The following is a 27408-nucleotide window of genomic DNA, read 5'->3' as shown; positions in this document are numbered from 1 at the left end:
ATAAACTGTCAACTTCAAGATAGACTGATAAAATCATTTCAGTTTAGGGGCATTGCCCAAAATTATTCTGCACTGCTCTGGAGGTGGTACCTATCCACTGTCAGGTATGTTCTGCAGAGTATTTTTGGGATTGGCGTTGCCTTATAGTAAAATTCTTCAACTATATTTAGACCTCCTTGGTGGTTCTTCTCTGTCTAATTTTAACTCTAGGGTTTGATGTCTGTTATTCATTAGTATTGTCACACTTGCACTTCTATCTTTGCTTGGAATAACAAATCATTGGCATTCTTCCTGGGATGTTGGTTCTGCTCCTATAGTATTATGCAAATAACTATTCGTACTTCCTCTTTTTCAGGAGTATCACCAGCCGCCATCACAGGAATAGTGGTTGCCAGCATTCTGCTTTTGGCGCTGCTGGTTGGGGTGTCTGTTTGTGTGACCAGAAAAATCAGGGGCAACACAGGTAAGAGGAGTAAAGGAGAAAAAGTACTGGGGCATTCTCCACAGCAGGTGTCCATACTCTAAGCATTATAGTGGTAAGACCACACTGTTAATGTGAACTGTGACACAGCTCCCACAAGGTGCAAACAATCACATGCACATAGGTAAACTGGTAGCTGTTAGGAAGCTCTGTCTCACCCAAAGGTAAATAAGCATTGTGGGCAATTCATATTTGAAAATGCATATGGAATGTTTTCTATAACTTGCCAAACAACATATTGGTTAGGAAAATAATGTGATAAAAATGAAACATGCATGAAGTCAAAAACATAATCCCATCACTGCCCTCCATATAGGAGGGCATTGAAAGAGTCTCATGTCAAGATGTCAAGATGTTTTCCATGTATCTGACCAGGACCTAGGCACTTTCTGCACCATCGCAGAACAAAAGTTGGAGGTTGGTTCCTCTAATTGTGTTCACCTCAGTTCTGAAGAGAAAAAAAATGTCAGCAGGGCAAATCCTGGTATCTGGATCTGGAATCCCTTTATGAGCTTAGATGCATTAAGATGCATTAAGTAACAGGAATATAGTAGGCTATTAAGGCTGATATTCTCAATAAAATATGTACTTTTAGTATTAGCAGAAGTCAGTCATTAGACCCTCCAGTGTTCTACTGGAGCTTCCATGTACTTTTCTAATAACCAACTAAAGCACTAAAATTCTTAGGGATGGCTCTTATGGTCACAAAGCGAGATATCACTGCCCAATGGAGGTCCCCTTCTCCTCCCACTCTATCACTGTTGGGCATGGGGGTGGATTGGTGTGCACTAAAGGAGTAACTGGTCTATGAGACCAGGGGCTGCCCCTTCAAACATGGCTGAGTATGGGGGAAGTGGATGGGCCAATAAATCTATGGTACTGCTGGATGGCAGGATGCCACTGTTGTTGCTGCTTTGTGATAATGTACTGTATCAACTGAATGCCAGTGCTTGCAATTGCACTATGTGGTTTTATCTTCTGATCAAAATATGTGTTTTACTGTTCTTACTTTTTTGCATTAAATCTATAAAATCTGATTAGTAAAAAAAAAAACGTTTTGTATGTATGACGAAAGTGTGCTATGCCTGAATGTCATCTTAATAGAATCAAATGCTTGTGAGAAAGTGCCTCTTTTGAGTGGTCAACCTACATTTTTAAGATTGAAGATGCTGGATTTTTCTGCACTAGACACTGCCAACCACACCCCGGTGCAAGACCTCTGAACCATTAAACATGGTTGCATTGGCTAAACCCTAATTGACATATTTAACTTTACTTTAACGCCATAATATATGGTGCTCAAAGTTTAACATCATCTATGGATTAAATAAAAACTGTGTCATGACAAGAGACACAGGATTCCAGGCCTAACATCGTAGACTGTCTGCTGCAGTTTAAAACTACAGCCCAGCCTGACAAAACAAACTCTTTTTAAATATTAATAAGTCACCCCTATGTAGGCCTTGTATAACCATGAGGCAGGGTGCTTGGTATTACAAAGCAGAATATGTAGTGGGAAGGGTTACCTCTGGACTCTTCTAAACTATAGTTGAGGGAGAGGGCAGGAGTCATGCACCTACACAGGCTAGAGCCAGTTAAACGTGGCAACCCTGTGTTATTTCATAAAAAAAAAGGGATGAAGTACTGGGTATTTTAAGCCCAGCGGTGCAGGGGAACACACCCTATGACTTCGGTGTTCTTCCTGTTTCAGACCTACAGAAACACAGAGTCTTCTGGGTGAAGTCAAAGATCATTTTATTGGCTGCAGACCAATTACAGGCGTCCTAGAAGTACAACAGCGTGTATGTTCTCAGGAGACAGCTGCAAATCACAGAAACGAGCTTCTCCTTAAATACAGAATTTCCTGCCTCAGGCAGGAAAATAGTTTTATGGCATGATCATATAAAGTATACATTACAAACGAAACAGCAGAGTCATGATGACCATCCCACATTCCAGTTAAGCCAGCCCGCAATTATTTACACAGCAAGGTTCAGATCCCACATCAGATATCGATAGGCCCTAATAAACATGAGCATCTCCTGTTTTGGGAAACAAGCCATAAAGCAGGAACAGTCAGGTGTGAAAGAGATTAGCTGGAGGCTCGTGTAGGATGAAAGGACTTTATGGTGTGTCAAACCCTGATGCTAATCACAGGTGGCCAGGGGACGGGGAACTCGTGAGACCAGTTTGACCCGGGGCAGCGGAGCCAAGCTGCCCAGGTCACAGAAAAGTCAAGGAAAGGGCACATGTGCTCCAAAAAAGGCCCGTATTCGCTTCATGCTATATAGCCTATGTGAGGGCAACCATAAGATGGCCACCGATACAAAATGGAACCCACGTAGTGATGTATAATAGCGTATACATAGTGCATTCATAGCTAGAACGTTACAAAAAGCACTCGTACATACCGCATTAACCATTCGCGGTTCACTATTACCGTGATTGACAGGGATAGGGCCCTGCCTCCTACGTGGTCCTAAATTCTAAAGTACGACAGACCCTCCTTTTGCCCTTACACAGGCAATAACTATACTCATTTCAATCCGAGTTAAGGTCAATATTCACGAAGTCATGGAGATGTTGCTGTAGCATCATCCTATTACTTAGCTCGTCCCTCGATACAGGTTTCCTTACAAATAATGTAGCACAGAGGCCACATATCGCAGGAGCACACTGTATGCACAGACAGAACAGGAAAAGGATGGCTAAGATCATTCCGATGACCATCAGAACTTTCCAACCCCAGGCAGATATCAGTTCCCAGAACCACCCCATCAGTGACCAATCTCCTTTATCCACGTGTATGGACTCAGATATTTTATGCAGTTTGGAGATGGCTTGATAAACTGTTGGAGCGTTGTCTGGTATGAAAATGCAACAGCTGGATTGGATAACCTTACATACCCCACCACGGTCTGCAAGTATGACGTCTAGAACCATGCGGTTCTGCAAAGTCATGAGGCGATCCGCTTGGAGCTCAGATGTCAAATTACCAAGGGCACCAGCCGTAACATTAACAGTGGATTCAACCACACGAGTCAGCTGTCTCAGGTTCCTACTATTAACCATAGGTCCCCAAAACGGCAGGAAACCCAAAAAGAAATCTCCCGCTTCCTGACCGGCAGTATCCTCCTTCCTAATCACGCCTCTCACAACTCTGGTCTTGTGATAGTCGGAGGAGGCAGTAAAGGTTGGCGGTAGCAGATTTGCAATATAACATGTGCCCGAGAAGTCAGGGGGCAACCATGTATATGCTCGATCATTGCAGATAAAATATGTACCCTTGGCAGCCAAAAACGCAGGGGAAAACTGTGACGGAAAAGTGTACGTTTCAGTACAGTCACTTTTTCCCAGTTGAGCTCTAGGATTCTGACCATTACCTTGCAAACAGAACCGACCTATGTGGGGTACGACCCAGATTGGGGATGAGATTTTTCGCTGTCTTTCACCTAGACTAATACTATACCCCGTCGCGTTCCACCCTACATAAGCTCTCAACTCTTCTTTGGGAATGGATGAGTATGCATCGATATCTCTACTCATATCGGCAACTCCTCTCATTAAAGCCTTATTATTGGTGCTAGGCCTGATGGAACGCGGTTGTCGCGGGGAGTACGCTTCTAGTGCATAGAGAAACATGGTCTGGAATGCCCATGACGATCCATTGTAACTGTACGGCAGCACTAGATAGGGAATACCCTTATTAATGGTATGTGGCATTAAACCACACACCCAACAATTGGTCGTATTCATGACTAGTTGGTGCTGGTGCAGGAGCTGAATAATCATGTTCAGGTAGAGGGTGAAAAGAGTGTGAGGAGACAGTAGGAGGAGGTATAGGCTGTACAGTGGGTGCAATGGGCTCTTGAGAGGAGAAGAATACAAATCCTACAGTAAACATTATCATACTACATAATGCAAACAGGCATAAAAACACAAAACGTTTTTTTTTCATTATTTTACACATTCTTGCTTTAAAGTTCATTTCCTCAGTGAGTCTCTCCATCTTACAAAACTACATCCTCTAATCGTGCCGCTCGCGGCGGGTGAGTATCTTCTGCTGAGGGGTACGCCTGTCAGTCCAGGGAACGCCCTAGACCAACCAGAACCGTCGACCTAACGTCTTCGGCCTGTACCCCAAAGTCTTGGCACCGCGACCCTGCGGCTGAACCCGGATGGTGGTTCGAAAAACAAAAATCAAGAAAGTCCTTCAGATGGGAGAACTCTGGTTATCAAAAAATAGAAAGGTAAAAGGAAAAGAATATTTATTTGTCCATAGGCCTTGGCCTTAGATCGTAACGAGAACGGCCAGGTACTGTTTGATCTTGGAACAAAAGTTCAGGCTCTGTAGTGTCCAATTGAATTGACGGTGGCACAGCTTCTTGCAAAATATCGTCACTTTCCTGCGCTGAAGTTGTGCCTTTTATGCGTGCATCACTGAACGGCACAAAACGAGGTACAGTGTCTGTTTCAGTGTCCGCGATACCCTCCTGGACCCACTGGTCATACGGCAGAGGCAAAGGGATCCTCTTGATGTGGGCACCGTGGATCCAGTTTTTCTTCCCCTTCACTCGAACAGCTGATCTTGTAGACAGTAGTACGAGGTGAGGGCCGATCCAGCGGGGCTCATCGTTGGTTTTCCGCTGAAAGTTTTTCACAAGGATCCACGTGCCTGGTTCGATAGGGTGTCCAGGAGCTTCAGAAGCCGGGGGGAGAGTATCATGCACCTGTTGGTGTAAAACACGCAGTTTAGCTGTCAATTCGTGCAAGTAATCAAACAGTACCGGATGCTCGATTCCACTGAATTTCATCGGTCTTGGCACACCCCATACATTGGCCAGGCGGCCAAAAACGACCTCGTAGGGACTAAGTCCCACTCGTGAGTGTACGGTCATTCTGGTGGATAGGAGTGCTAGAGGCAGAGCGTCAGGCCGTTTAAGACCTGAGCTCGCTTGGATTTTAGCCAGTTTGAGTTTGAGAGCGCCATTGTAGCGCCCTACTAATCCAGCTGATTGGGGGGGATTTGCAGCGTGAAACTTCTGCCTTATACCTAGTCCCTCACACACATTCTTCATCACTTGACCCACAAACTCACTCCCATTATCACTCCACACCATTCTTGCCATGCCAAACCTAGGAAAAAATTCCTTCACAAGGGCTTTGGCTGTGGACAGAGCAGTGTTATCTTTTAGAGGATAGGCCTCTATCCATTTTGAGAAAGCGCAAACAACCACTAATACGTATTTCAGGTTGTTGCACCTTTCCATGTGGATAAAATCTAACTGTAAAACTTCAAATGGATATGATGGAGGCGCAAAATGACCAGCTGGAGTCTGGGTTCCCCTACCAGGGTTGTACTTCAAGCATACCATACAATTCTTGACCACATTCTCTGCACACTTAGGGATTCCAGTATTCTGCCATACTGGAGCCAACAACTTACAGATTCCTTTCGTACTGATGTGTGCCATTCCATGTGCCATAGTAACCACTGGAAGCACATATGCATCGGGTAACAACCATCGCCTATGTTCTGACAAATCAATCCAACAACCATTCTCATCCGACTTACCCATACTTTCTCTCCACTTGCTCAACTCTTTCTCTGTGGCTTCAGCTTGAAGGGACTTTACACTCTCTATTGTGTTTTCACACATTCCAACATCACCAACCCATCTGGCAGGGCCCGTAACATACATTCGAGTCTTCACATCCTTTGCTGTTTCTTTCGCAACTTCATCAGCAAACGCATTACCACGACCAACATCATCAGTGATTTTCCTGTGCGCACTGCATTTCATAATCGCAACTTGCAACGGTAGGGTCAGCGACTCAAGGAGATCATTCACCAGCTTGCCATTCTGAATCTCAGCTCCATGCGAAATCAGGAACCCACGTTCCTTCCACAATCGCCCAAAACTATGAGCCACGCCAAAGGCGTACTGGCTATCAGTGTATATGTTCACTTTCATTCCTTCAGACAACACACATGCTCTCGTAAGGGCAATCAATTCTGCTGCTTGAGCCGAATTTTGTGGCACACGCGCAGTTTCCACAATCGTGTGCAAAGTCGTGATAGCATATGCAGCAGTCGTATCACCATTCGGAAGCTTGAAACACGAACCATCCACCCATAAAGTACCATCACACTCAGTCAGGGGAGTATCTTTAAGATCTACTCTCCCTTTCGTCTCTTCTTCTGTTCTGAACAGACAATCATGTTGCTCAATCTCATCTAGGTCTGCTGGGATTGGTAATAGTGTAGCTGGATTCAACGTGTTACATCTCTTTATGTGTATATGGTTTGCTAACAGTGTCAGCTCATAACCAGATAATCGTGCACTAGTTAAGTGTTGTGTCTTAGTCCTGTTTAACAATGTGTCCACAGCATGTGGAACCATAACGATCAATGTGTTATCCATCACTAGGCCAGCAGACTGTCGAATAGACATAGCGGCTGTGGCTCTCAGACAACTTGGCAATGCCCTCGCTGCAGGGTCCAAGGTTGACGAAAAATACGCGCATGGACGTGGTCTGTCGCCAAAAGGCTGTGTTAACACTGACAATGCACAACCATCTTTCTCATGAACATAGAATGTAAAAGGCTTGCTGTAGTCAGGGGTACCCAACACAGGAGCTGAACACAATGCATCACGCGATTCCCAAAAACTTTTCTGACACTCCTCAGACCATGGGATAGGATTCGGTGTGTCTTTGCATGTTAATGCTAACAAAGGTTTTGCCAACAAGGAAAAATTAGGAATCCAATGCCTACAGTATGAAGTAATGCCCAAGAAAGCACGCACTTCTCTCTGTGTTCTTGGCACACTCAACTGTGCAATGGCTTGAATTCTTTCTGGGGTCAGTTTCCTTCCCTCCTTCGATAAGAGATGACCTAAGTAGGTCACCTCTTGTCGACAATATTGCAGCTTTGAGAGAGAGACTTTATGATGGAAGGCAGACAAATGACGCAACAATGACAAGGTAGCGTTTTTGCAAATCTTTTCAGTATCCGCGGCGATTAGTAAATCGTCGACGTACTGAATGAGGATAGCGCCACTGGGTAAAACCAGTGCATCAAGCTGCGCTTTTAAAGCCTGACTGTATATTGATGGACTCTCACAGTAGCCCTGGGGAGCGCGTTTAAAGCGGAAGCTACGACCTCCTAAACTAAAGCCAAAAATGTCTCTGCTCTCCTCTGCAATTGGGATACTAAAGAAAGCATTCTTCAGATCGATCACTGAGAACCATGCAGCGGAGGCTGGAATCATGGTTAACAAGGCAGTTATATCAGGGACAACTGGAAACTTGTGGCACAACAATCCTATTAACCTCTCTAAGATCAATCACAAATCTGTAAACAGGTGGCTGTGAAGGGTCCGTTCGTTTAAAGACAGGTAAAACAGGACTATTGCAAACGTTACCTCTTGTCTCTTCAATCACACCCTTTTTAATCAAATAACTGACAATTGCTAACAATGCTTTCTGACCTTCATTGGAGATCTTGAACTGGGGAATGCGTGGCAATCTGACATTGGCTTTTAAAGTGACCACATATGGCGGTACTTCTAGGAGACCCACATCATTGGGACCAGTGGCCCAGAGGGCATCCGGAAGGGATGACAATTCAGGTGGCATTGCGTTTTTAGACAAATACATTGGAGAAATCACTTTCTTACCTAATGTAAGTTGTACTCCTGAGGGAGAACAATATAGTGTTGCATGCAATCTTTTTAGCAAATCTAATCCTAGCAGATTCTCACCACAACCTGTTGTTAGAATGAGGGGTGCTTTTAGCTCACAAGGTCCAACAGAAAGTGACATAGGACTAGAAATCGGGTTCCTAACTGGGGCGCCAGAAAAACCTACTGAAACATTCATTTCGCCAGACAAAGGCGCGCCAGGGAGTTTTGAATGCATGATTGAACTCTTTGCAGCACCAGTATCCAGCAGAAAGGGCTCCGTTACATTTGCTCTAGTTACTTTAACATAAGGTCCACTCTGATCCACTGGCACTGAAACAACTCCCTCTCTCTGTCTACGGCGGTCCTAGTAATCGTTATCTTCTACATTGTCGTCTTCCGCATAATAATCATTATTGTAGTACTGAGCTGCATTGCCAGTCGCATTGGCTTGCTGATCAAAGCTATTTATGGTATTTTGAGGCGGAAGAGGACGCGCGTTCTGGGGAAGATTTCCACGCCCTCTGCCTCTAAGAGCTTGCTGACCACCTCTACCTCTTGCGCCATACACATTACTGTTACGCTGCATCAATTTAGGGCAACTATATTTAAAATGACCTTCCTCTTTGCAATATGAACATTGGTTGGGACCTACAGGGATTCGTGGTTGATAGTAGACATTCATTTGCTGACTATTCTGAAACTGTTGGGGCTGCTGATAGATACCTTGTGTTTGCCTATAATTACTCTGTCCTCCACGTGGTGGATAAGCCTGTTGCAAGAGGACCTTTGTCTTTAGTTCTTTCGTTTTCTTATCTGTTCTATCTTTCTGATCTTTGTCTCTATTCTCATAATACTGTGCAGTAGCCAGTATTTGCGCTGAAGAGGAAACAGCCCAGGAACTTTCTGAATCTTTTAATTTCTTACACAACTCGGGAAGTAGATTCTGCACAAATTTATCTACAAATAACTGTTGGCCACCTTCAGTGCTCATGTCTTGACCACTGTGGTCGATAAACGTTTCTTCAAACCTGGTGAAAAAATCAGACACTGTCTCATCTTTCTTCTGCTTACATGCGGATAGTTTATCCCAATTTACGCGCATCGCAGGCATTATAGTTTTCATGTAGGTAATAATTCTACCAGGGAGCGCTGCTATGAGGGGCTCAGGTTTTGCACCACCAACTTGTCTAGCGTCTGCAGCAACGATATTAGCCCATGTATCACCCAATTCTGCAGCGTGATCTACATTACGAATGGATCCCCATAAAGGCTGTGGAACCACATTCCCAAACAGCATATCTATGTCAGCCAAATTCATTACACAAGATTCTGCAGTTTGTGATAACTCCTTATAATATCCTGCAGGGTTTTTACGGGGATCAGGTAATGTCTGTTTAAGTGCTAACACCTCAGATCGCTTCCATGGGACATGTACCCAAACACGTTGAAAATGTGCTGGAGCAGCAACAATACCTCGAGCGGCATCAGCCGCAACAGCTTCCTTCCATACCGGAGGGACTTCTCTCATGGGGTATTGTCGCGCTTTTCCCTTTCTCCCCACAGGGAAATCTGGTTCAAACAACGACTGTTGACAATCATCATTTCTCAAGGCTAATAAGATCGCAACTGCTCTATTGACCTCAGGGCCCACAATCATACCTTTTTCAAAATCAAATCTCACTCGGCACAATTCCTGTGGGTTTGGGTTTGCACCATTATCCTCCAATTCCTCACAGAGGAATTCACACATTTTATCAAAGACATACCTCTGTTTTGGGGCATCCCATTGGTGAAAAACGTTAACAACTGATTCCACATCATAGAGTGAAGGGAAACCAATCCACCTATGCGCCAGATGATCTAACACCTCTTTCTCATCGGGACCAGGCAGCTGACTGCGCAATTGCTTACGCTGTAAGCCAGGAGTCGCACTAGATGACCCAAAGAAAGGCGACATTAGACTAGTAACTACATTGGCTAATCGTTGTCGTGCTGAAGGAGAAGTTGAGGCGAAAACAGGGGGATAGACAGAGGGAAGAAAAACAGGTTCAGATACAGGTACCGGGGTAGTGCGAGAAGGAGCACCAGAGGAAACCGCTGGTGTGCTAGGCAAAGTCGCAGGAAGCGCGGGGGTAACAGGTAGCAAAACCGGCGGCCCTTGAGAGGGCTGCCCTGCAAGGATAGGAGCCAGCTGAGGAGGAGCTGGTGGCTGCGGGAAGACTTGCGGCATATTTACTGGAGGTTGCGCATTTACAAGCTGCGGTGGTGCGGTGGCATTTTGCGCATACGGGGGTGGCGAACTTAGCAAATGGGACATTAGGGAATCTTTCTCTTTCTCTTTTGTCTCATCTTGCACAAGGGGTGACAAAACAGGGTAACATTTATCAATCCCTAGTTTGCGCTGTCTGTGCAATTGCTCATTCCTTTGTTCTTCCTCATTATCTTTAAATTGCACAGCTGCTTGCATCACTGACATACCTCTCTCTCTCTTATCTCTTTTCGCTAGTTTAACTTCCTTCTGTTTGGCTTCCTTTCGCCATAGGCGGAAAGAATCAAACATCGCCGGCCGGGCTTTCTTTTTAAACTATTTTACTTCCAAATTATCTAAGATATCTGTATCGAAACTACCATTCTGGGGCCATTTTAAAACACCGTCCTTTCTGGTGTATCGGATCCATACTTCATTATATGCAATGGGGCCCACGCCATGTTTTACATAAAGCTCATAAGTTGGAGTTCCAATTGGAGGAACCGGACATGAATCCTCTAACTGGAAATCCCTTCTACAACTCAAACAAACCAATTACCAAATACACTAGCACCAGGCATCTTCGCTCACTAGTCTAGTTTCAAACGTCAAAGGATTATCGATTACGATAGTCTCGTGAATACACGAGTCCTCTGGCTTTGGGACTTGCAAGCTCCAAATCAAAGCGATCCCGAAGGATACCAAAAATCCCGAAGGATACCAAACAAACTGGGAGACGCTCCACTTATACTTAACTGAATATTGATGATCGATGGCGTCACCAGAAGACTCTCTCGATTGTTTCGCTCTACGAAAATCGTCAAGGGTCCAAAACAGGGCGATTAATCAGGGCAGCAGTCCTTCGTAGCCGTTGGGACGCGGAGAACCTCGCAGAAAAGACCTTCGGACCACGTCGACATGCAGGGGTCGATGAAGTGGCGGCCTTCCTCCAGAATTTGAGCATCTCCTGTTTTGGGAAACAAGCCATAAAGCAGGAACAGTCAGGTGTGAAAGAGATTAGCTGGAGGCTCGTGTAGGATGAAAGGACTTATGGTGTGTCAAACCCTGATGCTAATCACAGGTGGCCAGGGGACGGGGAACTAGTGAGACCAGTTTGACCCGGGGCAGCGGAGCCAAGCTGCCCAGGTCACAGAAAAGTCAAGGAAAGGGCACATGTGCTCCAAAAAAGGCCCGTATTCGCTTCATGCTATATAGCCTATGTGAGGGCAACCATAATATGGCCACCGATACAAAATGGAACCCACGTGGTGATGTATTATAGCGTATACATAGTGCATTCATAGCTAGAACGTTACAAAAAGCACTCGTACATACCGCATTAACCATTCGCGGTTCACTATTACCGGGATTGACAGGGGTAGGGCCCTGCCTCCTACGTGGTCCTAAATTCTAAAGTACGACAGGGAACCTTTGTAAAAACAGAAACATTGCTGTACCTGCTGTTTCAGACCAAAAAGAAGTCCTAGAGGAATGGACTATCTGTTCCAATAAGTCCTCTGTGGTGGGCGGTCCCATGGGATTGCTGGTATAGTAATTAGGGTGGACGTTTACCATGGGGAAATCAAGGGCTGTACTGAATCTATCTTAATCTAGGCTAGTGCTGACTAAAACATATACTTTCCTACATCCATCTGTAAGTATATTTCCAGTGTTCTACTTCAACTTCACTAAGATGGTTTTGAGAACAATTAGAATACTAAGGGGCAGATTTAAGAGGTTTTGCCGTAGGGAAGCGCAGTAGGCCTTCCTGCTGCGCTTCCCTACGGCAAAAGAAAAGGGCAGGGATGCGCCGTATCTATAAAATGCGGCGCATTCCTGTCCTTTTCCCCTGCGCCGGCTCACAATGGGCTGCCTGCGCCAACGCAGGCACCTCTGCATCATGGTGCAAGGGTGCCTGCGTTCTGGAGATGAATATTTTTGTACAGCAAGGGAAACTTTTCTGTACAAAAATAATCACAAGAGGTTTTTCCTCTTTGTATGGGTGCTGCAGAATGCAGAACACATAGAAAAAGGAAAAACTAGGAGAAATAAAGATATTTCTCCCCGTTGCGCCTCCCTTACGCCTCCCCTGGGGAGGCGGAAGCTTTTGGCGCTGCCTCAGATTTACGATTTCTCGTAAATCTGGGGCAGTGTCAAAAGGCCATGGGTGTTACTGGGAACGCCCCCAGCAACACCCATTACATGCCCCTTTAACGCAGAACACTGCGTTAAAGGGACTGATATTTATGAGGCAGCATTAAGCCAAAAAAAGTGGCTCAGTGCTGCCTGATAAATATCACGCAGGCTTCTGCGCCACGGAACGTCACAAAAAGTGACGTTCCGATGGCGCAACGGGCCTCATAAATCTGCCCCAAAGAGTCCATCTATATAACAAGGGTGTGGCACACCTGAATGCCACCTTAATGTAATCAAAGCTGTAAAATTAAAGCAATTTCCTTTTGAAAGCTAAAAAAAGGACACATTGTCTGAGCATTCTCAGTGATCTTCCTCATTCATGTCAGTTAAACCTTCTGACACAGTGAAAAATCGACTTCCAACACCAACAGCAGGTTGTCAGTTAACTCCCTAGTCATGAACTGCGGCTTCACCACACAGTTCTAATGGACAACTAGAGTGCATTGTGAGGCCCTCCTGACTGCCATTTTGTTGAAGTAGGAGCTGTTGAATTTAAAGCCATTTCCGAGGAGCAGGCTTAAGTAAATGATCATTGAGATGTTAATTCAGCTATAAAACCAGCTGATTAAGTGTGTGTGGTGGGCACAGGGTTATGGGTTTCAGTAATTTGAGGCATAATGTCCTTTTGAAGGGACTAAAAATAGTTAAATAGCAAAACATCTGCATAAGCATCTGGTTACCACATCTGTTTACCCACCATATCCATCAGCTCCCTAATTTTTGAATAGTGCCATTTTGTTCATTGGGGGAGTCTGGAGGGGGGAATGGTTGGCTGCAACATGCAAGAATGGGCACTTGGTTAATTTTGAAAATGATGAGAAAATCTGAGAAATTCATTAAAATAAACAAAGGTTAATGTGATGTTATAAATAGGTTAGGTGCTCAGAACTTAACTTACATTAAAAAAAACTAGACATTTCCTAATGAAGACAAAGGCTAAATTGATGTTATAGACAGGTATTGAAATGAGACAAGACCTAAAATGAATATACCCAAAAACACCAAAATACAAAGGTTATAGATTAATCAACTAACTATAACTTGGGTCTTCATCATGCAGTGCTTATGACCTCATATAACACACCACTTATTACATGTTTAGTAACATAATTGAGGAGATTACACGATAGATTTGGGGAACAGCATTCTTCAAAATTTCTCGCGAGTACTGGCGTCACCCCAAAAAATCTTTATGAAAAAGAAGGGAATTGGGGATGGATAATGAGTACACGCACAGAGTTGGGTTTGTATGTCATGTATGATGTCATAAGCAGTGCATATATAACTAGAATTTTAGAAGTGATACAGTAAAAACAGCTGGCAGAAATCTGGAATCCTACTCAGAGAGCATGCTTTGCATGATTTGATATCAATCTGCTTAGCTCTTTCAGAGAAATTTGCATTTGCATAGGTATATCTGAATGGTTCTATACATGTACCCACTGGTATACCCGGTAGAAACTTAATAGAGCCCTGGCATCACAAAATGGATGCTGCAGCGACAGACATGGGTCTGGCCTCCTGCTGCTGACCGAAACTCCGGAAGGGGAGGCCTGGACAATAGGTTTCCTGTCACAGGGAGGTGTAACCACCTCCCAGACAGGCTTATGCGTATTGGGGCTGGGTGGGAGCACTCTCTGAGTGCTTTGAAGTCCTGCACTGGGGGCACATTTGGTGTCCCTGTGCATAGTCCAGCTCAAACCGGTCCAGGGGCTTCCAGACCCTGCCCTGGCATGAAACTGGACAAAGGAAATGGGTGTAGCCACCCCTCTTTCCAAACCCTCCCGTAGGTGGGTCCCCAGAGCTAGTCCAACCCCTTCCTTAGGTATAAGTTAGGAACCTCTGTAACCAGAAGTTTAGATATCCCTGGATGAAACTCTGAAGCTGAATCCTGGAACTTTGACGCTCTACTCAAGACTAGACGACTGAAGAAATCTCCCTTGGGGTCAAGGAGTGACTCCCCTGCTTGGCAGGCACCAACAAAGCAATTTGCCAGTCTGCATTTCCGAAGCTCCCGCCGGACTCTGAAGTATTTGAAGCCCAGGAAGAGGATTTCCAGACATCTCAGAGGCCGACCCGAGTCCCCAGCAAAGCTGAGACCCGCAGCCCTCATGAGTAACGTGGAACCTGAACTCCTGGTCACCGTGCACTTTTGCAAGTGCATTGACTTCTCGACTTCTCCTGAAGTTGTGCTTGGGTGTGTCGCCCCCACCTCGAGCACAGAATCCACCGAAGATTGTTGGCCTAGTCACCCCGAGTGACCCGCGGGCCGCCATTTTGTGTTTCGTCTCGAGTTCCCTTTGCGATCCCTGGTCCGTCGACTGGTGCGTCCCTGAGGGGGTAACTTTGAATTTCCTTGGGCTTTCCTGGTTGCTCCAGACGTGCCCTGACTCCCTACCAAGTGCTGAGTCCCACAGACCTTGCTGGTCTGGACCGAAGCATCTTTCTCGTTTCTGCGTGGGTTGCTGGTGCCAAGGCTTGTTGTGTCCAATCTGGGCACCGGCGCTGCAGCACTCAACATCCTTCGTGGGACAGCTCGAATCCAGCTCCTGGTCATCCTCGACACCTCTTAGTCCTCGTTGCTGAAGAGTCAAGCTTCACCTTCTTCACCTGAAATCACCCGACATCGGTCGGCATCTGCCTATCGCCTTCCTGGTCACTGGCTAGTGACCCAGAATCTGCCCCTCTGATTTCAGGTTCTTCTCATCTTTGATCAAGGCTTGGATCTCTTCGGACACTTCACATCTTCCTGGCAGCAGCACTTCTTCGCTAGCTCCCATTGAAATCAACTATGCGAACCGACACCATTGGACACCTATGCACCCGGCTTCCCTGGGTGAGGTAAAACGAGTACTCTGGTGCTCCCGTGAATGTTGACCCTAGAACTTCCTAAGTCACAAAGGGTTTGGTCCTGACTCGATTCTAAGTGTCCCTAATCTTTAAAAATCTAACCGCGACTTTCCCCATAGAAGCTAACGGGAGCTTGCGGCTGTGTTCTCACACTGCACACGGTCCCTTGTATCACTACCTTGGGTGGTTCCTTGGGGTCCCAGCGATTCTACAGGCTCTAGGCCTTGTGTCTAGTTAAGTTGTGGTTCTTATACCACTATTTTATTATATGGTTTGGCTCGCCCCTAGGTTCTGACGTGTATTTGTGCTATTTTACTGTCATATTTGAAGTGTAACTTATGTGTTTTGACCTCTAGTCTCATAAAGAGACTAGGAGGGTGTGTTTAGTAATAAATACATATATTTTATATATATATATCTGATGTGGTTGTCTTTCATTTAGGCACTCAAGAGATTATAGACTGCTAAAACAAGCTGCTTTACATTCCTTCAAGACTTAGCCTGAAGGCTGCTCTCCATAGCTACCACTAGGATAGCTTTCAATAAAGGTTGTCTTTATCTTATAACCAATAAGGGGTTGTTTGGACTGGTACAGGGTGCCCACTATAACTAGTGGACAGCATATACCATGCCAACTTCACACAGTCATAGTTTATTGAGCTAACTAAAACTTACTCCTCCACCATTACCTGCTTATGACCTCACACATTACATCACTCAAAACATAACATCATTGATGACATTATACAATCATTGTGAAATCATCTAATTGGATTTGTGGCCTTGAAGAAATTCAACGCACTACATCTGTGGGCAATTTTCTAATCACCTTAATGGTGTTACCGTCTTAAAGATTTACCATGACTCACAGTTTTATGTCAAGAGGTAGACAGGTATACATTTGCCACTGTAAATGCACTTTCATTCAGGCTCTATGTACAACACTTCGTAGTTAATAAAATACTCTACTCAGTGCTGACCTGGGCAAAGTGATATAAAGCCTTACAGCCATTATGACAACACCAGTGAAAGATAAACCACCTCTAAGTGGACATCCCTACACTCTAGATTAGTTAATAATCTCCAGTCTTCAGCGAGGTTCAGGAAAGAAGCATCCTCACATTATAAACATCCTTGCTACATCAAATTTGTGTACAGCACTGTGTTACAGCTGTTTAATGTGGGCATGTGCCCAGATTTACACTGGTGGATTATATATTGTCAGTAGAAGGTTTGGTCTTTCTCATAGATTTATGGAGGGAATTATTTTGGGTTTAAGCCTCATCCTAATGACAAGCATACCTCTACCCACATTCAGTGTGCTTAACCTTTATCTTGTTAATAGGGTGTAATACATGCACCCTAAACTTAGTGATTTGTAAATGGTGCACCACTTAACTTTAAACCTGCACAACCCTGCTTGCTTCCTGGGCACAAGCTACTTCCATCCTCTGAGTCCATATGTGAATTCCTCAGTAACTCTATGCTGATAAGTCTTTGATGTTTTCTGTGATGTCATCAGTGTTGTCATTTGAGATGTAATCAGTGCAGTGATGTCACCAATAATTACATTAGTCATGTTGGAAGTGATGTAATGTGTGAGATCGTAAGCAGTGCATGATGAGTTACAGTTAGTTCACTAAACTAACTGATACATTTGAGTGTTTCTTTGTTTTTTAAATTTTAGCTCTTCTCTCATTTCATCACCAACAAATCACTTTAACCTTTGTTTTTTGGGTGAATTTCTCAGTTTTTATCTGCACTGCAATGTCATTTCAACCTTTGCTTTTTCAGTGACAAAGATGACAAAATAGTTTCACCATTGGCAGGGATTGATCAAAGAGGGCTGCTTCCAGGCACTATGCCCATTATACAGAGAGCAGCCCAATCCCATTGCAAAGCAGAGGAGGGTCGCAGAGCTGGGTTATGCTCCCAACCCACATGGGAGCCACCAACATTGACTGTGCACTGAACTCTGCTGCATGCAGCAGTGTTTGCATACTGGGCATGGCCAGAAACAAGGTCCTGTGCCCTACCCCCAACATAATGTCCAAACCCCACTGCACATGGCCTTCTACACAGGAGTTGGGTGCAGGGCCTGGACCATGGCCAGGACCAGCACATTTCCTGCAGTATAATGCCCAACCTGTGGCCTTTATTCCACAAGATGCAGAACACTCATCTGTGCATGCTCTTTGGATGTTCCCATTAGTGGTTGGGTGCAGGGACCGTCCTGCAGTTAAGCCCTGCATGCAAAGCCAGGGAGGGGCTAATCACTGGGACAGACACTAAAGGGATAGACCAACCATCACTGTGCACAGCCCTCAGCCATGATCATTGGATATTGACCAAAGTATGCTCAAGCCCAGCTGAGTATGGCCTTCTTTGTAGTAAGGTTTGGAAGAAGGGCATGCTCCTAAGGATCAATTACATAATATTGAGAACATAAATATTGTGGTACATAAATATCGGGTCATAAATTTTGTTTTCTTATACATATAAAGGTAGGTACAAAATTATCAGAAAAAAATAATGTTTCACACTAATATTGTTAAAAAAAGACAAAAAAAGCAGATTTCTGATGGAAATATATAGGTTAAAATAGTAAATAATAAATGTTTTAATATGTAATATAACTATAACGTAAAACCCAAAAATGCAAGTAAAATGTCATATTATATATAAATATATACATGCATAAACATACACACATAAATATATGAATATTTATTTATATATACACATATAAATATATCATAACACTATTGTTAAAAAACTCATGTCGATCCAAAAATGACGTGCAAACTCCACGGATGTGCTACAACATGGCTGGACCAGCCTTAATACACAAAAACAGGAAGTTGCCCTCTAGCAAAGAGGCACTCTCAGGCAGGCTTAAAATATTTATTCCTCCAGCAGCAGATGCAGAAACTGCATATATATATATCAATTTGTCCACGACCACACTAACCAAGGCCGAAGAACAACTGCTTGCCCTAGGATTAAATTTCTTTCTAGAAAGTAATTTTGATTATGCAAACACTAGGGTGGATGTGTTTTGTTTCATACGGAAATTGAAACTCAAAAAATTCTTCACTATTAAAACAGGACTTGAAAAAGTTAAATCAGCATTGCCATCCGAACTAAGAGATCCACCCAAACTACAATTATCGGACATACAGACACTCCTGACCATGCATGAATTAAGCAATGAATCGAACACAAATAGCCAACAACAAGACTCTGTGAATGCCACCCAACAGAGGATACAAAAAATAGATTTACTACAAAAAGGAGCAGGTGAAAGCCCCTACAAACCTAAATCCACATTCTTACCAATGATGCCTAAAGACGCAGTTGACATTTTTCACCAACGCGTGACAGAAGACATCAAGAAACTGCACCACCAAGTGAACTACAAAAAAAGCAAATTGCAGCACAACAGAATACAATATCAAAATCTGATGAATAAGCTAAGTAAGGATCTAGAAATTGTCATTAAAAAATCAGACAAGGGTGGCAATATTGTATTATGGCCTAAACAAGACTATGTTCTGGAAGCAATGCGAAAACTCAATAACGGGCAGTGCTATGAAAAATCCACTATGAGGGAATACAACAAAGCAAAGGACTCCTTGAAAAAAGAGTTACAATTTTGGAAGCGTGAAGGATTGATTACTCTGGAAGAGTTTTTATATCTGTTCAATGAATACCCTGTTCTTCCATTTTTGTATCTTTTACCGAAAGTCCACAAAAATGTAATGCCAATTCCAGGTCGCCCAATTATTTCTGCCATCAACAGCATGACAGAACATGTGGGTGAATATGTGGACTTTTTTCTACAAGAGCTGGTGAAATCACTGCCCTCATACGTTAAAGATACTGGTGACTTCTTGAAAAAACTCAGTGATATTGTCCACTTGATTTTAATACCATTAGACATTGAATCATTGTACACCAGTATCGAACATACAACTGGCATAACTGCCGTTAATCATTTTCTAGAGTCCAGACCATGTGAATATTATCAACATAATAAGATGTTAATTGCTCTTATCACATGGTGCTTGAATAACAATTATTTCTTGTTTGGTAAAGAGATCTATAGACAGATACAGGGTGTTGCTATGGGGGCCTGCTTCTCTCCTAGCTACGCATGTTTGCATGTGGGCTTTTGGGAGGAGCAGGTCCTCAAGAAACAGCACCTTGAGATCTTCATAAACAAAATTGTTCACTGGTTACGCTACATCAATGATGTGTTCATAGTGTGGAATGACGATATTGAGAGTGCGAAAAAATGTGTGGAAACAATCAATATCAATTGTTTGAATCTACACTTCACATCACACATCAGCCATTCTAAGATAGAATTTTTAGATGTCAGTGTGTTTACCAATGAAGAAAGACTAGCCACCACTGCATATAGAAAACCAACAGCAGGAAACACAATACTACATGCGACCAGTGCACATCCCAGGCACCTCATTAGTAGCATCCCATACGGAGAACTCTTGAGATTGAAACGTATCTGCAGTACATCAGTTAATTATGAAAATTGCAAACAAGAAACTCTAACTCGTTTAAGAAAAAGAGGATATAGCAATAAAAGTTTAGTAGAAGCAGTGAATAAAGCTGAAAATCGAACAAGATTATCACTGCTTCCACAAAATAATGATAATGAGACCATTCCTGCAGAAACAATTGACAATACACCGAGACTCATAACATCATATAGTCGACAAGAGAGAAAAATAAGATCAATAATTAACAAAAACTGGCCCATAATCCTTACCGACAATGTTCTTAGCTCCAGACTTCCAAATAAACCAGTGATTACTTTCAGAAAGACACAATCCATGGGATCGAAACTATCTAAAAATAGTCCAGAACTGAGTATTAATAAAACCTGGTTAAAACCTAGACAAGGCTTCTTTAAATGTACATCCTGCCGAGCCTGTAGATTTGGAGTTAACACAACTCAATACAGGACGCCCTTTAGAGAAAATGAAATAAACATAAGAGGTAATTATAATTGCCGAACCGATCACGCAGTATATGTTCTGACGTGCACTTGTGGGCTCAGATACGTGGGAAGTACTAAGCTACAAGTGCACGTAAGAATACTACAACATTTACCAGCCATCATTAACAGTGATCCGGCCTACCCAGTTGCCCGTCATTTTAAAGAAGTACACAATAATGATGTTAAATGTTTGTCTTACTTTGTTATTGACTCCATCCCATTTCCACGTAGAGGAGGAAATCGGGAAAAATTATTAAGACAGCGTGAGACTACGCTTATTTTAGAACTTGATAGCAAATTCCCAAATGGATTAAACAACACGGAGGACTTACATACCTTTTTATAAACCTGTTTATAAAAATTTTTGTAACCTGGTCCCCTTGCAAATGATCTCTCACTTTGTATATTTTAAAATTTTAAAAATTTAAAAATTTTAAATTTAAGGAGTCATATTCTAATGAATGGCACTGGTTATGTGAGAGATCGTAACTGGATGTGTTTACCCATGGAAACTCTCGGTCATAGGTGTGAATTTGAGGAAGTCTCCTAAAAATTTAACATATATTGATCCTATGTTATACATCAAGGTTTGTTCACACAATAATCTTTCGTTCACTTTATCAAGATACGGGAAAATATAAATATCATCTATAAACGCTTCTCGTCCTTTTAAACAAACACCTTTTTAACTATGTTTATATGGTTAAATCATCACACTTTTATCCCTTGGGTTATTTATTTATTTATCAAAATGATATGCACTAGGCACTTTAATATATAAATAACACATAGGAATTTTTTGCACATAAACTCACGAGGCACTTTCTATTTATAAATATCCGCTCTTTAAACAATATGTGCAACATGATTTAAACATTGTAGTAATCAAACTGTGGTAAATATTTTAATTACCTGTACTATTTTTGATGCGGTAAATCTAGTAAGAATAACTCAGTAAAATAAGAGGCAGAATCCGTGGTATTAGAGGTTCTGAAAGGGCTTTATTCCTCTACAAAGGAATTACAGTTCGAACTGTAGGCATCATATTCCATCACCACGGGGGTTCAGGAAGGGAAGGCAATACATTATTGACAGGTAATCATATTTATATGGAAAGGAATTACATTAAGACAGATGCAAGGGGCGTAACAGTTTGAAAAAACAGATAAGAATATACATACGTAATAAAAAGAGGCGTACATTTGGGCGTAACTAGAAACGTCATTATACATGATGTCACAAATGGGTGGATCCATAAGAGAATCCTGCAATGTCAGCAGAAATAATTAGCAGAGATGCGCGCGCAGCCGCATGACGTGTGATTGACGTGCAACTAGAGGGTGAAGGGGACTTGACATTTAGCTCTACATGTGGAGACAGAAGTCTGGGGGGTCAAGTCAACCTAATCTCAAATCATATCTAACATCCTATGTTTAAAGAACTGTGTTATCCAAAAGGAAAGGTCTCTCGAACGAGATCTATTCTATACTGACTGTTAGGGCGTGTACAAGCGTCTAAATGTCTACATGAGATGCGAGGGGGGCAGGAATCTTCCATGGTAACAGGGGCTATGAATTACTCGCATGGGGACAGAGAAGCCGGGCCCTTTGCTCGGTAGCTGGAAGGATGTTTACCTAAACTACTAGACAGGAATGCATTGGATGAGGAGCGGAGCAGATAATCTTGAAGGTGAAATACAGTTTTTGGCAGGCAGACAGGCCGAGTCAGGCACCGTTAGCCGCGCAGGGAGTAGGACAAAGTTCATGGATACAGATGCGAGCTCAGACTGAAGCTGTCAGAGGTAGAAAGCAGGAAAAGACTTGATGGCAGAATTCAGGGCCTACTCGCCTGAACTGCAAAATGGAGTAAATGAACCATATAAAGTCGGTGGCCTTTCATACTTAGGAATGGAATATCCGGCTCATTCATGACGGATCTGAAAGAGGACATGTTGACGGTGGACGCACATGTGTTTGCGTCTTCATAACTGGAACTGGAGGGAACATACATGTACTTATAGCATATACATGGAGCCGTTGGGGTCTAAGATAGGGAACATAACTGATCACAAAATTCATATTTCCTCATTCCCTCCTTGTCCCCTACGGACCCTCAGGAGATATCAATCTTCATCAATCCATCGATCTGTTCATATAGCATCATTTGTTCTTCTTTCTTCTTCCGGGATTTTGAGCGAAAACTTGGATGTGGAATACACGATGTGGCACACAGACCACAAATCGCTGGCCCACATTGTAGACATAAGCAGCAACTGAATAGTATGAGAAAGCCAATACCTAGGAAGGATAGGATCCTCCATCCCCAGGCTGACAACACGCTCCAGAACCAACCGGACCAAGTCCAGGTGCCTGGATTCTGGTGTATCTGGCTTACAATCTTGTGGAGACGAGTTATGGCTTTATATACAGATGGCGAGTTTTCTGGGATGAATACGCAGCAACTTGATCTGATGACCCTACAAGCTCCGCCCCTATCGGCCAGGATGACGTCAAGGACAAGACGATTTTGAAGAACAACAATCCGCATCGCGGACTGCTCCTCTGTTAAGTTGCCTAAGGCGGAAGTAGTTTCATTTACTACTGCTTCAAGGGTTCTAGTTAATCTACGTATCAGCTAACTATTGGTGACTGTACCTATATAGGGAAAGAAACCTTTATTGAAATCTGTATATTTTTCCCATGCCGTTTCAGTGTAATCGACAATTGGGAGATCTCTCCGTTCTCTATTGTGTACTAAATGGGTATTTCTGTGATAATCAGGAGGGGCTAGGAAAACAGGTGGCAAGAGGAATGCGATGTAACAGGTACCATCCCAATCTAGGGGCAAACGTATATATGCAGTCTGACCACATACGAAGTAGGAATGACGGGAAGCTCTAAATGTAGACTTGCCTTGATCACTGAATTCTATTACAGTGGTGCATTTACTATGGCCCATATGTACTGAACCATTCTTTCTTACACATAATTCTCCTTTAACTGGAAATACTGACATAGCGGGCAAGACTGGTGCAGCTTCGGATTCAACATTCAGGATCATGAGGTTAAGCGTAAAATTACCTAATCCATATACTTCATTTTCTAGATCAGTTCCTGTTCTTTTGGGAAGTCCCTCCTTGTTAGGGTAGCAGACTTTAAGCAAAACTAGGTTCAGGTTTCCCCATACCCAATTGTCTTGATAAATTACTGAATTTGAATCTAAGGAATTAATCAAACTAATCCATGCTCCACAGGAGCCATTGTGTGTGAACGGATACGGAAAGAGAGGCAGAACTCCCTTATAGTTCTGATAGGGAGGGAGTCGGCCACATATCCAACAATTGGTAGCATTGCTGGTCTGATGGGAATGATGTAACATACTAATGAAAGTGTTATTGCGCAACGCAAATCTATAGGACAACTCATGCGGGGGTAATTCGCTAAAAGAATGTTCAGCAGTAACATTGTAAGCACGTTTAGAAATAGGGTAATATATGTGCAACAGTATACTTGCAGCAATAATCAGAAGACTTAAAAAAAACAAAATTAATAATGTTACTGTGCAATGACTAAGCAGTGATTTACAATACGCATGCTTTTTAAGCTGCATCTGTCGATTTCTTTCTCTATTCAGGTCTAGAGGATACATGTCAGAGACAAATTCAACCGATTCACCTTGGAGAGGACTTAAACAATCAAATTGTCCGACTTGCTAGACCTTAATTTCAGTTTGTAAAGTTCAGTTTCTGTAGGTTCAACCAAGGGGAGCTTTGAATCAGTCTGTGAAGGAATGCAAGGCTGAGTGTTTACATCGGGCGGTAGTCCATAAAATTTCTTGATATGACTCGAGTGTAACCACCCTTTACGTCCCTCGATCTTCACAGCTGTCCTTGTAGTTAGCAGAACGAGTTTAGGTGCTTGCCACCTAGGCTCCAGCTGGGTCTTCCGGTCGAAATTCCTCACTAGCACAAGATCCCCTGGAACCACGTCATGGGGCTTCACCTCAGTGTTATCGGGAAAAGCTGCAGCTACCTGTGAACGACAAGATTGTAGTGCAGTTATCAAGGAAGCCAGGTAATCAGTCAGCATATTACAGTCAACATCGGTTATTTTACGGGGTATAGGCGTCCCCCACATATTTGGTGGTCTACCGAAGATCACCTCATACGGGGATAGCCCTGTTCGAGAATGTGCTACCATTCTCATGTAAAAGAGTGCAACTGGTAAGGCTACTACCCAATCGACACCTTTCTCTCTACATATTTTAGACAATCTAATTTTCAAAGTTTGATTATGGCGTTCCACGAGACCTGCTGCCTCGGGGTGTCGGACACAGTGGAATTTGCATTGGTAACCTAACAAAAGTGAAACGTGTTTCATCAGTTCGGATGAGAACGGCTGGCCGTTATCTGAGTAGACAACACGTGGTAAACCATACCGTGGGAAGAATTCTCTAACTAACTGTTTGGCAGTAGTCGGGGCAGTGTAATCTGAAACCGGGTAGGCTTCTGTCCAACGGGAAAGAGCACAGACAACTACGAGAACATATTTGAATCCTCGACATCGTTCCATCTGGATATAATCCATCTGGAGGACTTCAAAAGGGTGATCAGGAGGCTGAAATCCACCCTGTTCTACGGGAATGCTTTTACCTGGGTTAAACTGACAACATATCATACAGGTACGAACTTTTTGTTTAGCAGCTGCTCGCAAATGTTTGTTAAACCAAATGTGTTGAATGCTGTCTAGCATAGCTTTTTCTCCTAGGTGCGCTGGACTATGTATTGTGTTAATGATGACTTGAACCATAGAGTCAGGAAGAAACCATATAGATTTTTCCTTCGTCATCCATCCTTGATCCGTTTGGATCCCTCCTAATTCAGTCCATTTCTTTATTTCATCTGGTGTAGCATGTGTCTGTATGTCAATTACATCAAGAGCGGGATCCTTAACTGTCATGCAATGTGTTGGTGTCGGAGCTATTGTCTTTGTCGCATCAGCTGTGTGAGTTTGAGCAGTTTGTTTAGCTGTTCTGTCAGCTAGGTCATTACCCTGAGAAATGATATCGGTAACTTTCGTATGGGCTTTGCATTTCATAATCGATATTGCAGTGGGTAGATGAATTGCGTCTAATAGAGCATGAATGAGGGGTCCGTGCTGGATGTGGGTACCGTGAGAAGTTAAATAACCTCTCTCTCGCCACAGCACGCCGAAGTCATGTACAACTCCGAATGCATAACGTGAATCTGTGTATATGTTGACTTTCTTATTTGTGGCTTGAATACAGGCTTGTGTCAGAGCGGTGAGCTCTGCTGCTTGAGCTGACAAAGTGTTAATACAATTTGTTTCAATGACTTCAGTGTCTGTTGTGACTGCATACGCGGCCACTAACTCTCCTGTACTTGTTCTCATGCATGAACCATCTACATACAACGTCAGGTCTGGTTCTAACAATGGGACGTCTGTCAAGTCTTGTCTGGGTTTCGTCGTTATAGTAATGACTTCAATACAATCATGTGCTAGTGGGTCTGTTCCGTTTACTGGCAAAAGTGTGGCAGGATTCAATGTATTACAACGTCTGATTTCTATGTGTGGCTGGAACAATGTCAATTCGTAACCAGTAAGTCTTGCTATAGTCAAGTGTTGTGTTTGCGTTCGGTTCAAAAGAACCTCTACTGCATGTGGTACTTGTACTGTCAATGGATGTCCTAACACTATGGCATCGCTTTGTCTGATTGCTAAAGCTGTCGCTGCCACTGATTTCAGGCACGCAGGCAGAGCATGAGCTACGGGATCTAATGTACTGGAAAAATAAGCACATGGTTTGTGTGATCCTGCTTGTTCCTGAGTGAGTACTGACAAAGCAGTACCTTCGCGTTCTGTAACAAAAAGTGTAAAACGTTTGCTATAACATGGTGTTGCTAAAACAGGTGCTTGACATAAAGCTTTCTTTAAGCTTTCAAAGGCTTGTGTATGTTCTTGAGTCCAAGGGAGGACAGTCGATGTATCCTGCTTACCTGGCACTGGATCATATCTACAATCCACAAGATGCTCTTTAAACATGTCGGTTGTTGCTAATTGGGGTGTACGTTGGAGTGCTAAATCTCTAAGGGTCTGTTTATTTCGTGGCGGTGTGGCAAACATGTCTGGCGTACCTCCCGCAGCACCATCTGAGGTGCTGGCCAAGAAAGGATTTGTTGGATGTAAAATAGAAATTGTAGATGCGGGAAAAGCGGTTGAAACGGACGGACCTGCGGGAATGGGAGTAGGAGTTCGTTGTTGCGGGGCTACAGTCGGATGATCTTGGCGTTGAACATCATCGGTAAGCGGTCTGTGTGGTGCAGTGTTAACATACTCGGGAGCTACGTCATCTAAATAGGAGGAAAGGAAAACATCTTTTGCGGTTTTGGGATGCCCTTTGGGATGTGCTTTTATCGGGAGTAATGGAGGCGGCAAGTCTTTAGGTATTTCCGGGGTAGCCTTAGGTAACCCTTCGGCCAAAAGAGGATACATACCGTTCATAAGGGTATTTCTTTGTCTATCTACTTGTTCTGATTTTACTCGGGTACCTTCCTCCATTAATATATTTTCTCGGGCTTTATTTGAATTCTCCTTACTTTTCTCTTCCTGTCTGAGTGCTTTTTCTGTACGTCTATATGATTCTTTACGCCATAATTCAATGGCATCTTTCTGTGACTGTCTGGCTTTCTTTTTCCATAATTCTTCTTCTACTCTCATGATGCAATCTGCATCCCAGGTCCCAGCTGCGGGCCACCTCTGACTTTCTGGTAAATCCTTGGTGTAGTCCACCCATAAATCAAGAAATAATACAGCGTCTAGGCCATGTTTATGATACATGAAGTACCCTGGAGTGTCCCTAGGAGGAATGGGAACAGCTTCTTCGAGTACCCCTTTTCTAGTTT

The 27408-nt window shown here is 43.3% G+C and overlaps 1 protein-coding gene across 1 annotated transcript in view; it reads left to right on the top strand.

Moving 5' to 3' along the window:
- Positions 1-27408, top strand: part of LOC146808987 (sialic acid-binding Ig-like lectin 13) — a 435230-nt gene that overhangs the window by 364365 nt on the left and 43457 nt on the right. The window contains exon 7 of the mRNA XM_085614274.1: positions 356-463. Coding sequence (XP_085470400.1) covers positions 356-463 — 108 coding nt within the window. The remainder of the gene's footprint in view (positions 1-355; positions 464-27408) is intronic.

This window comes from Triturus cristatus, chromosome 7 (assembly GCF_964204655.1).
Source record: "Triturus cristatus chromosome 7, aTriCri1.1, whole genome shotgun sequence".
Lineage (NCBI taxonomy): Eukaryota > Metazoa > Chordata > Amphibia > Caudata > Salamandridae > Triturus > Triturus cristatus.
The sequence above is the reverse complement of the archived record's forward strand: the minus strand, read 5'-3'. Positions and strand labels throughout refer to the sequence as shown.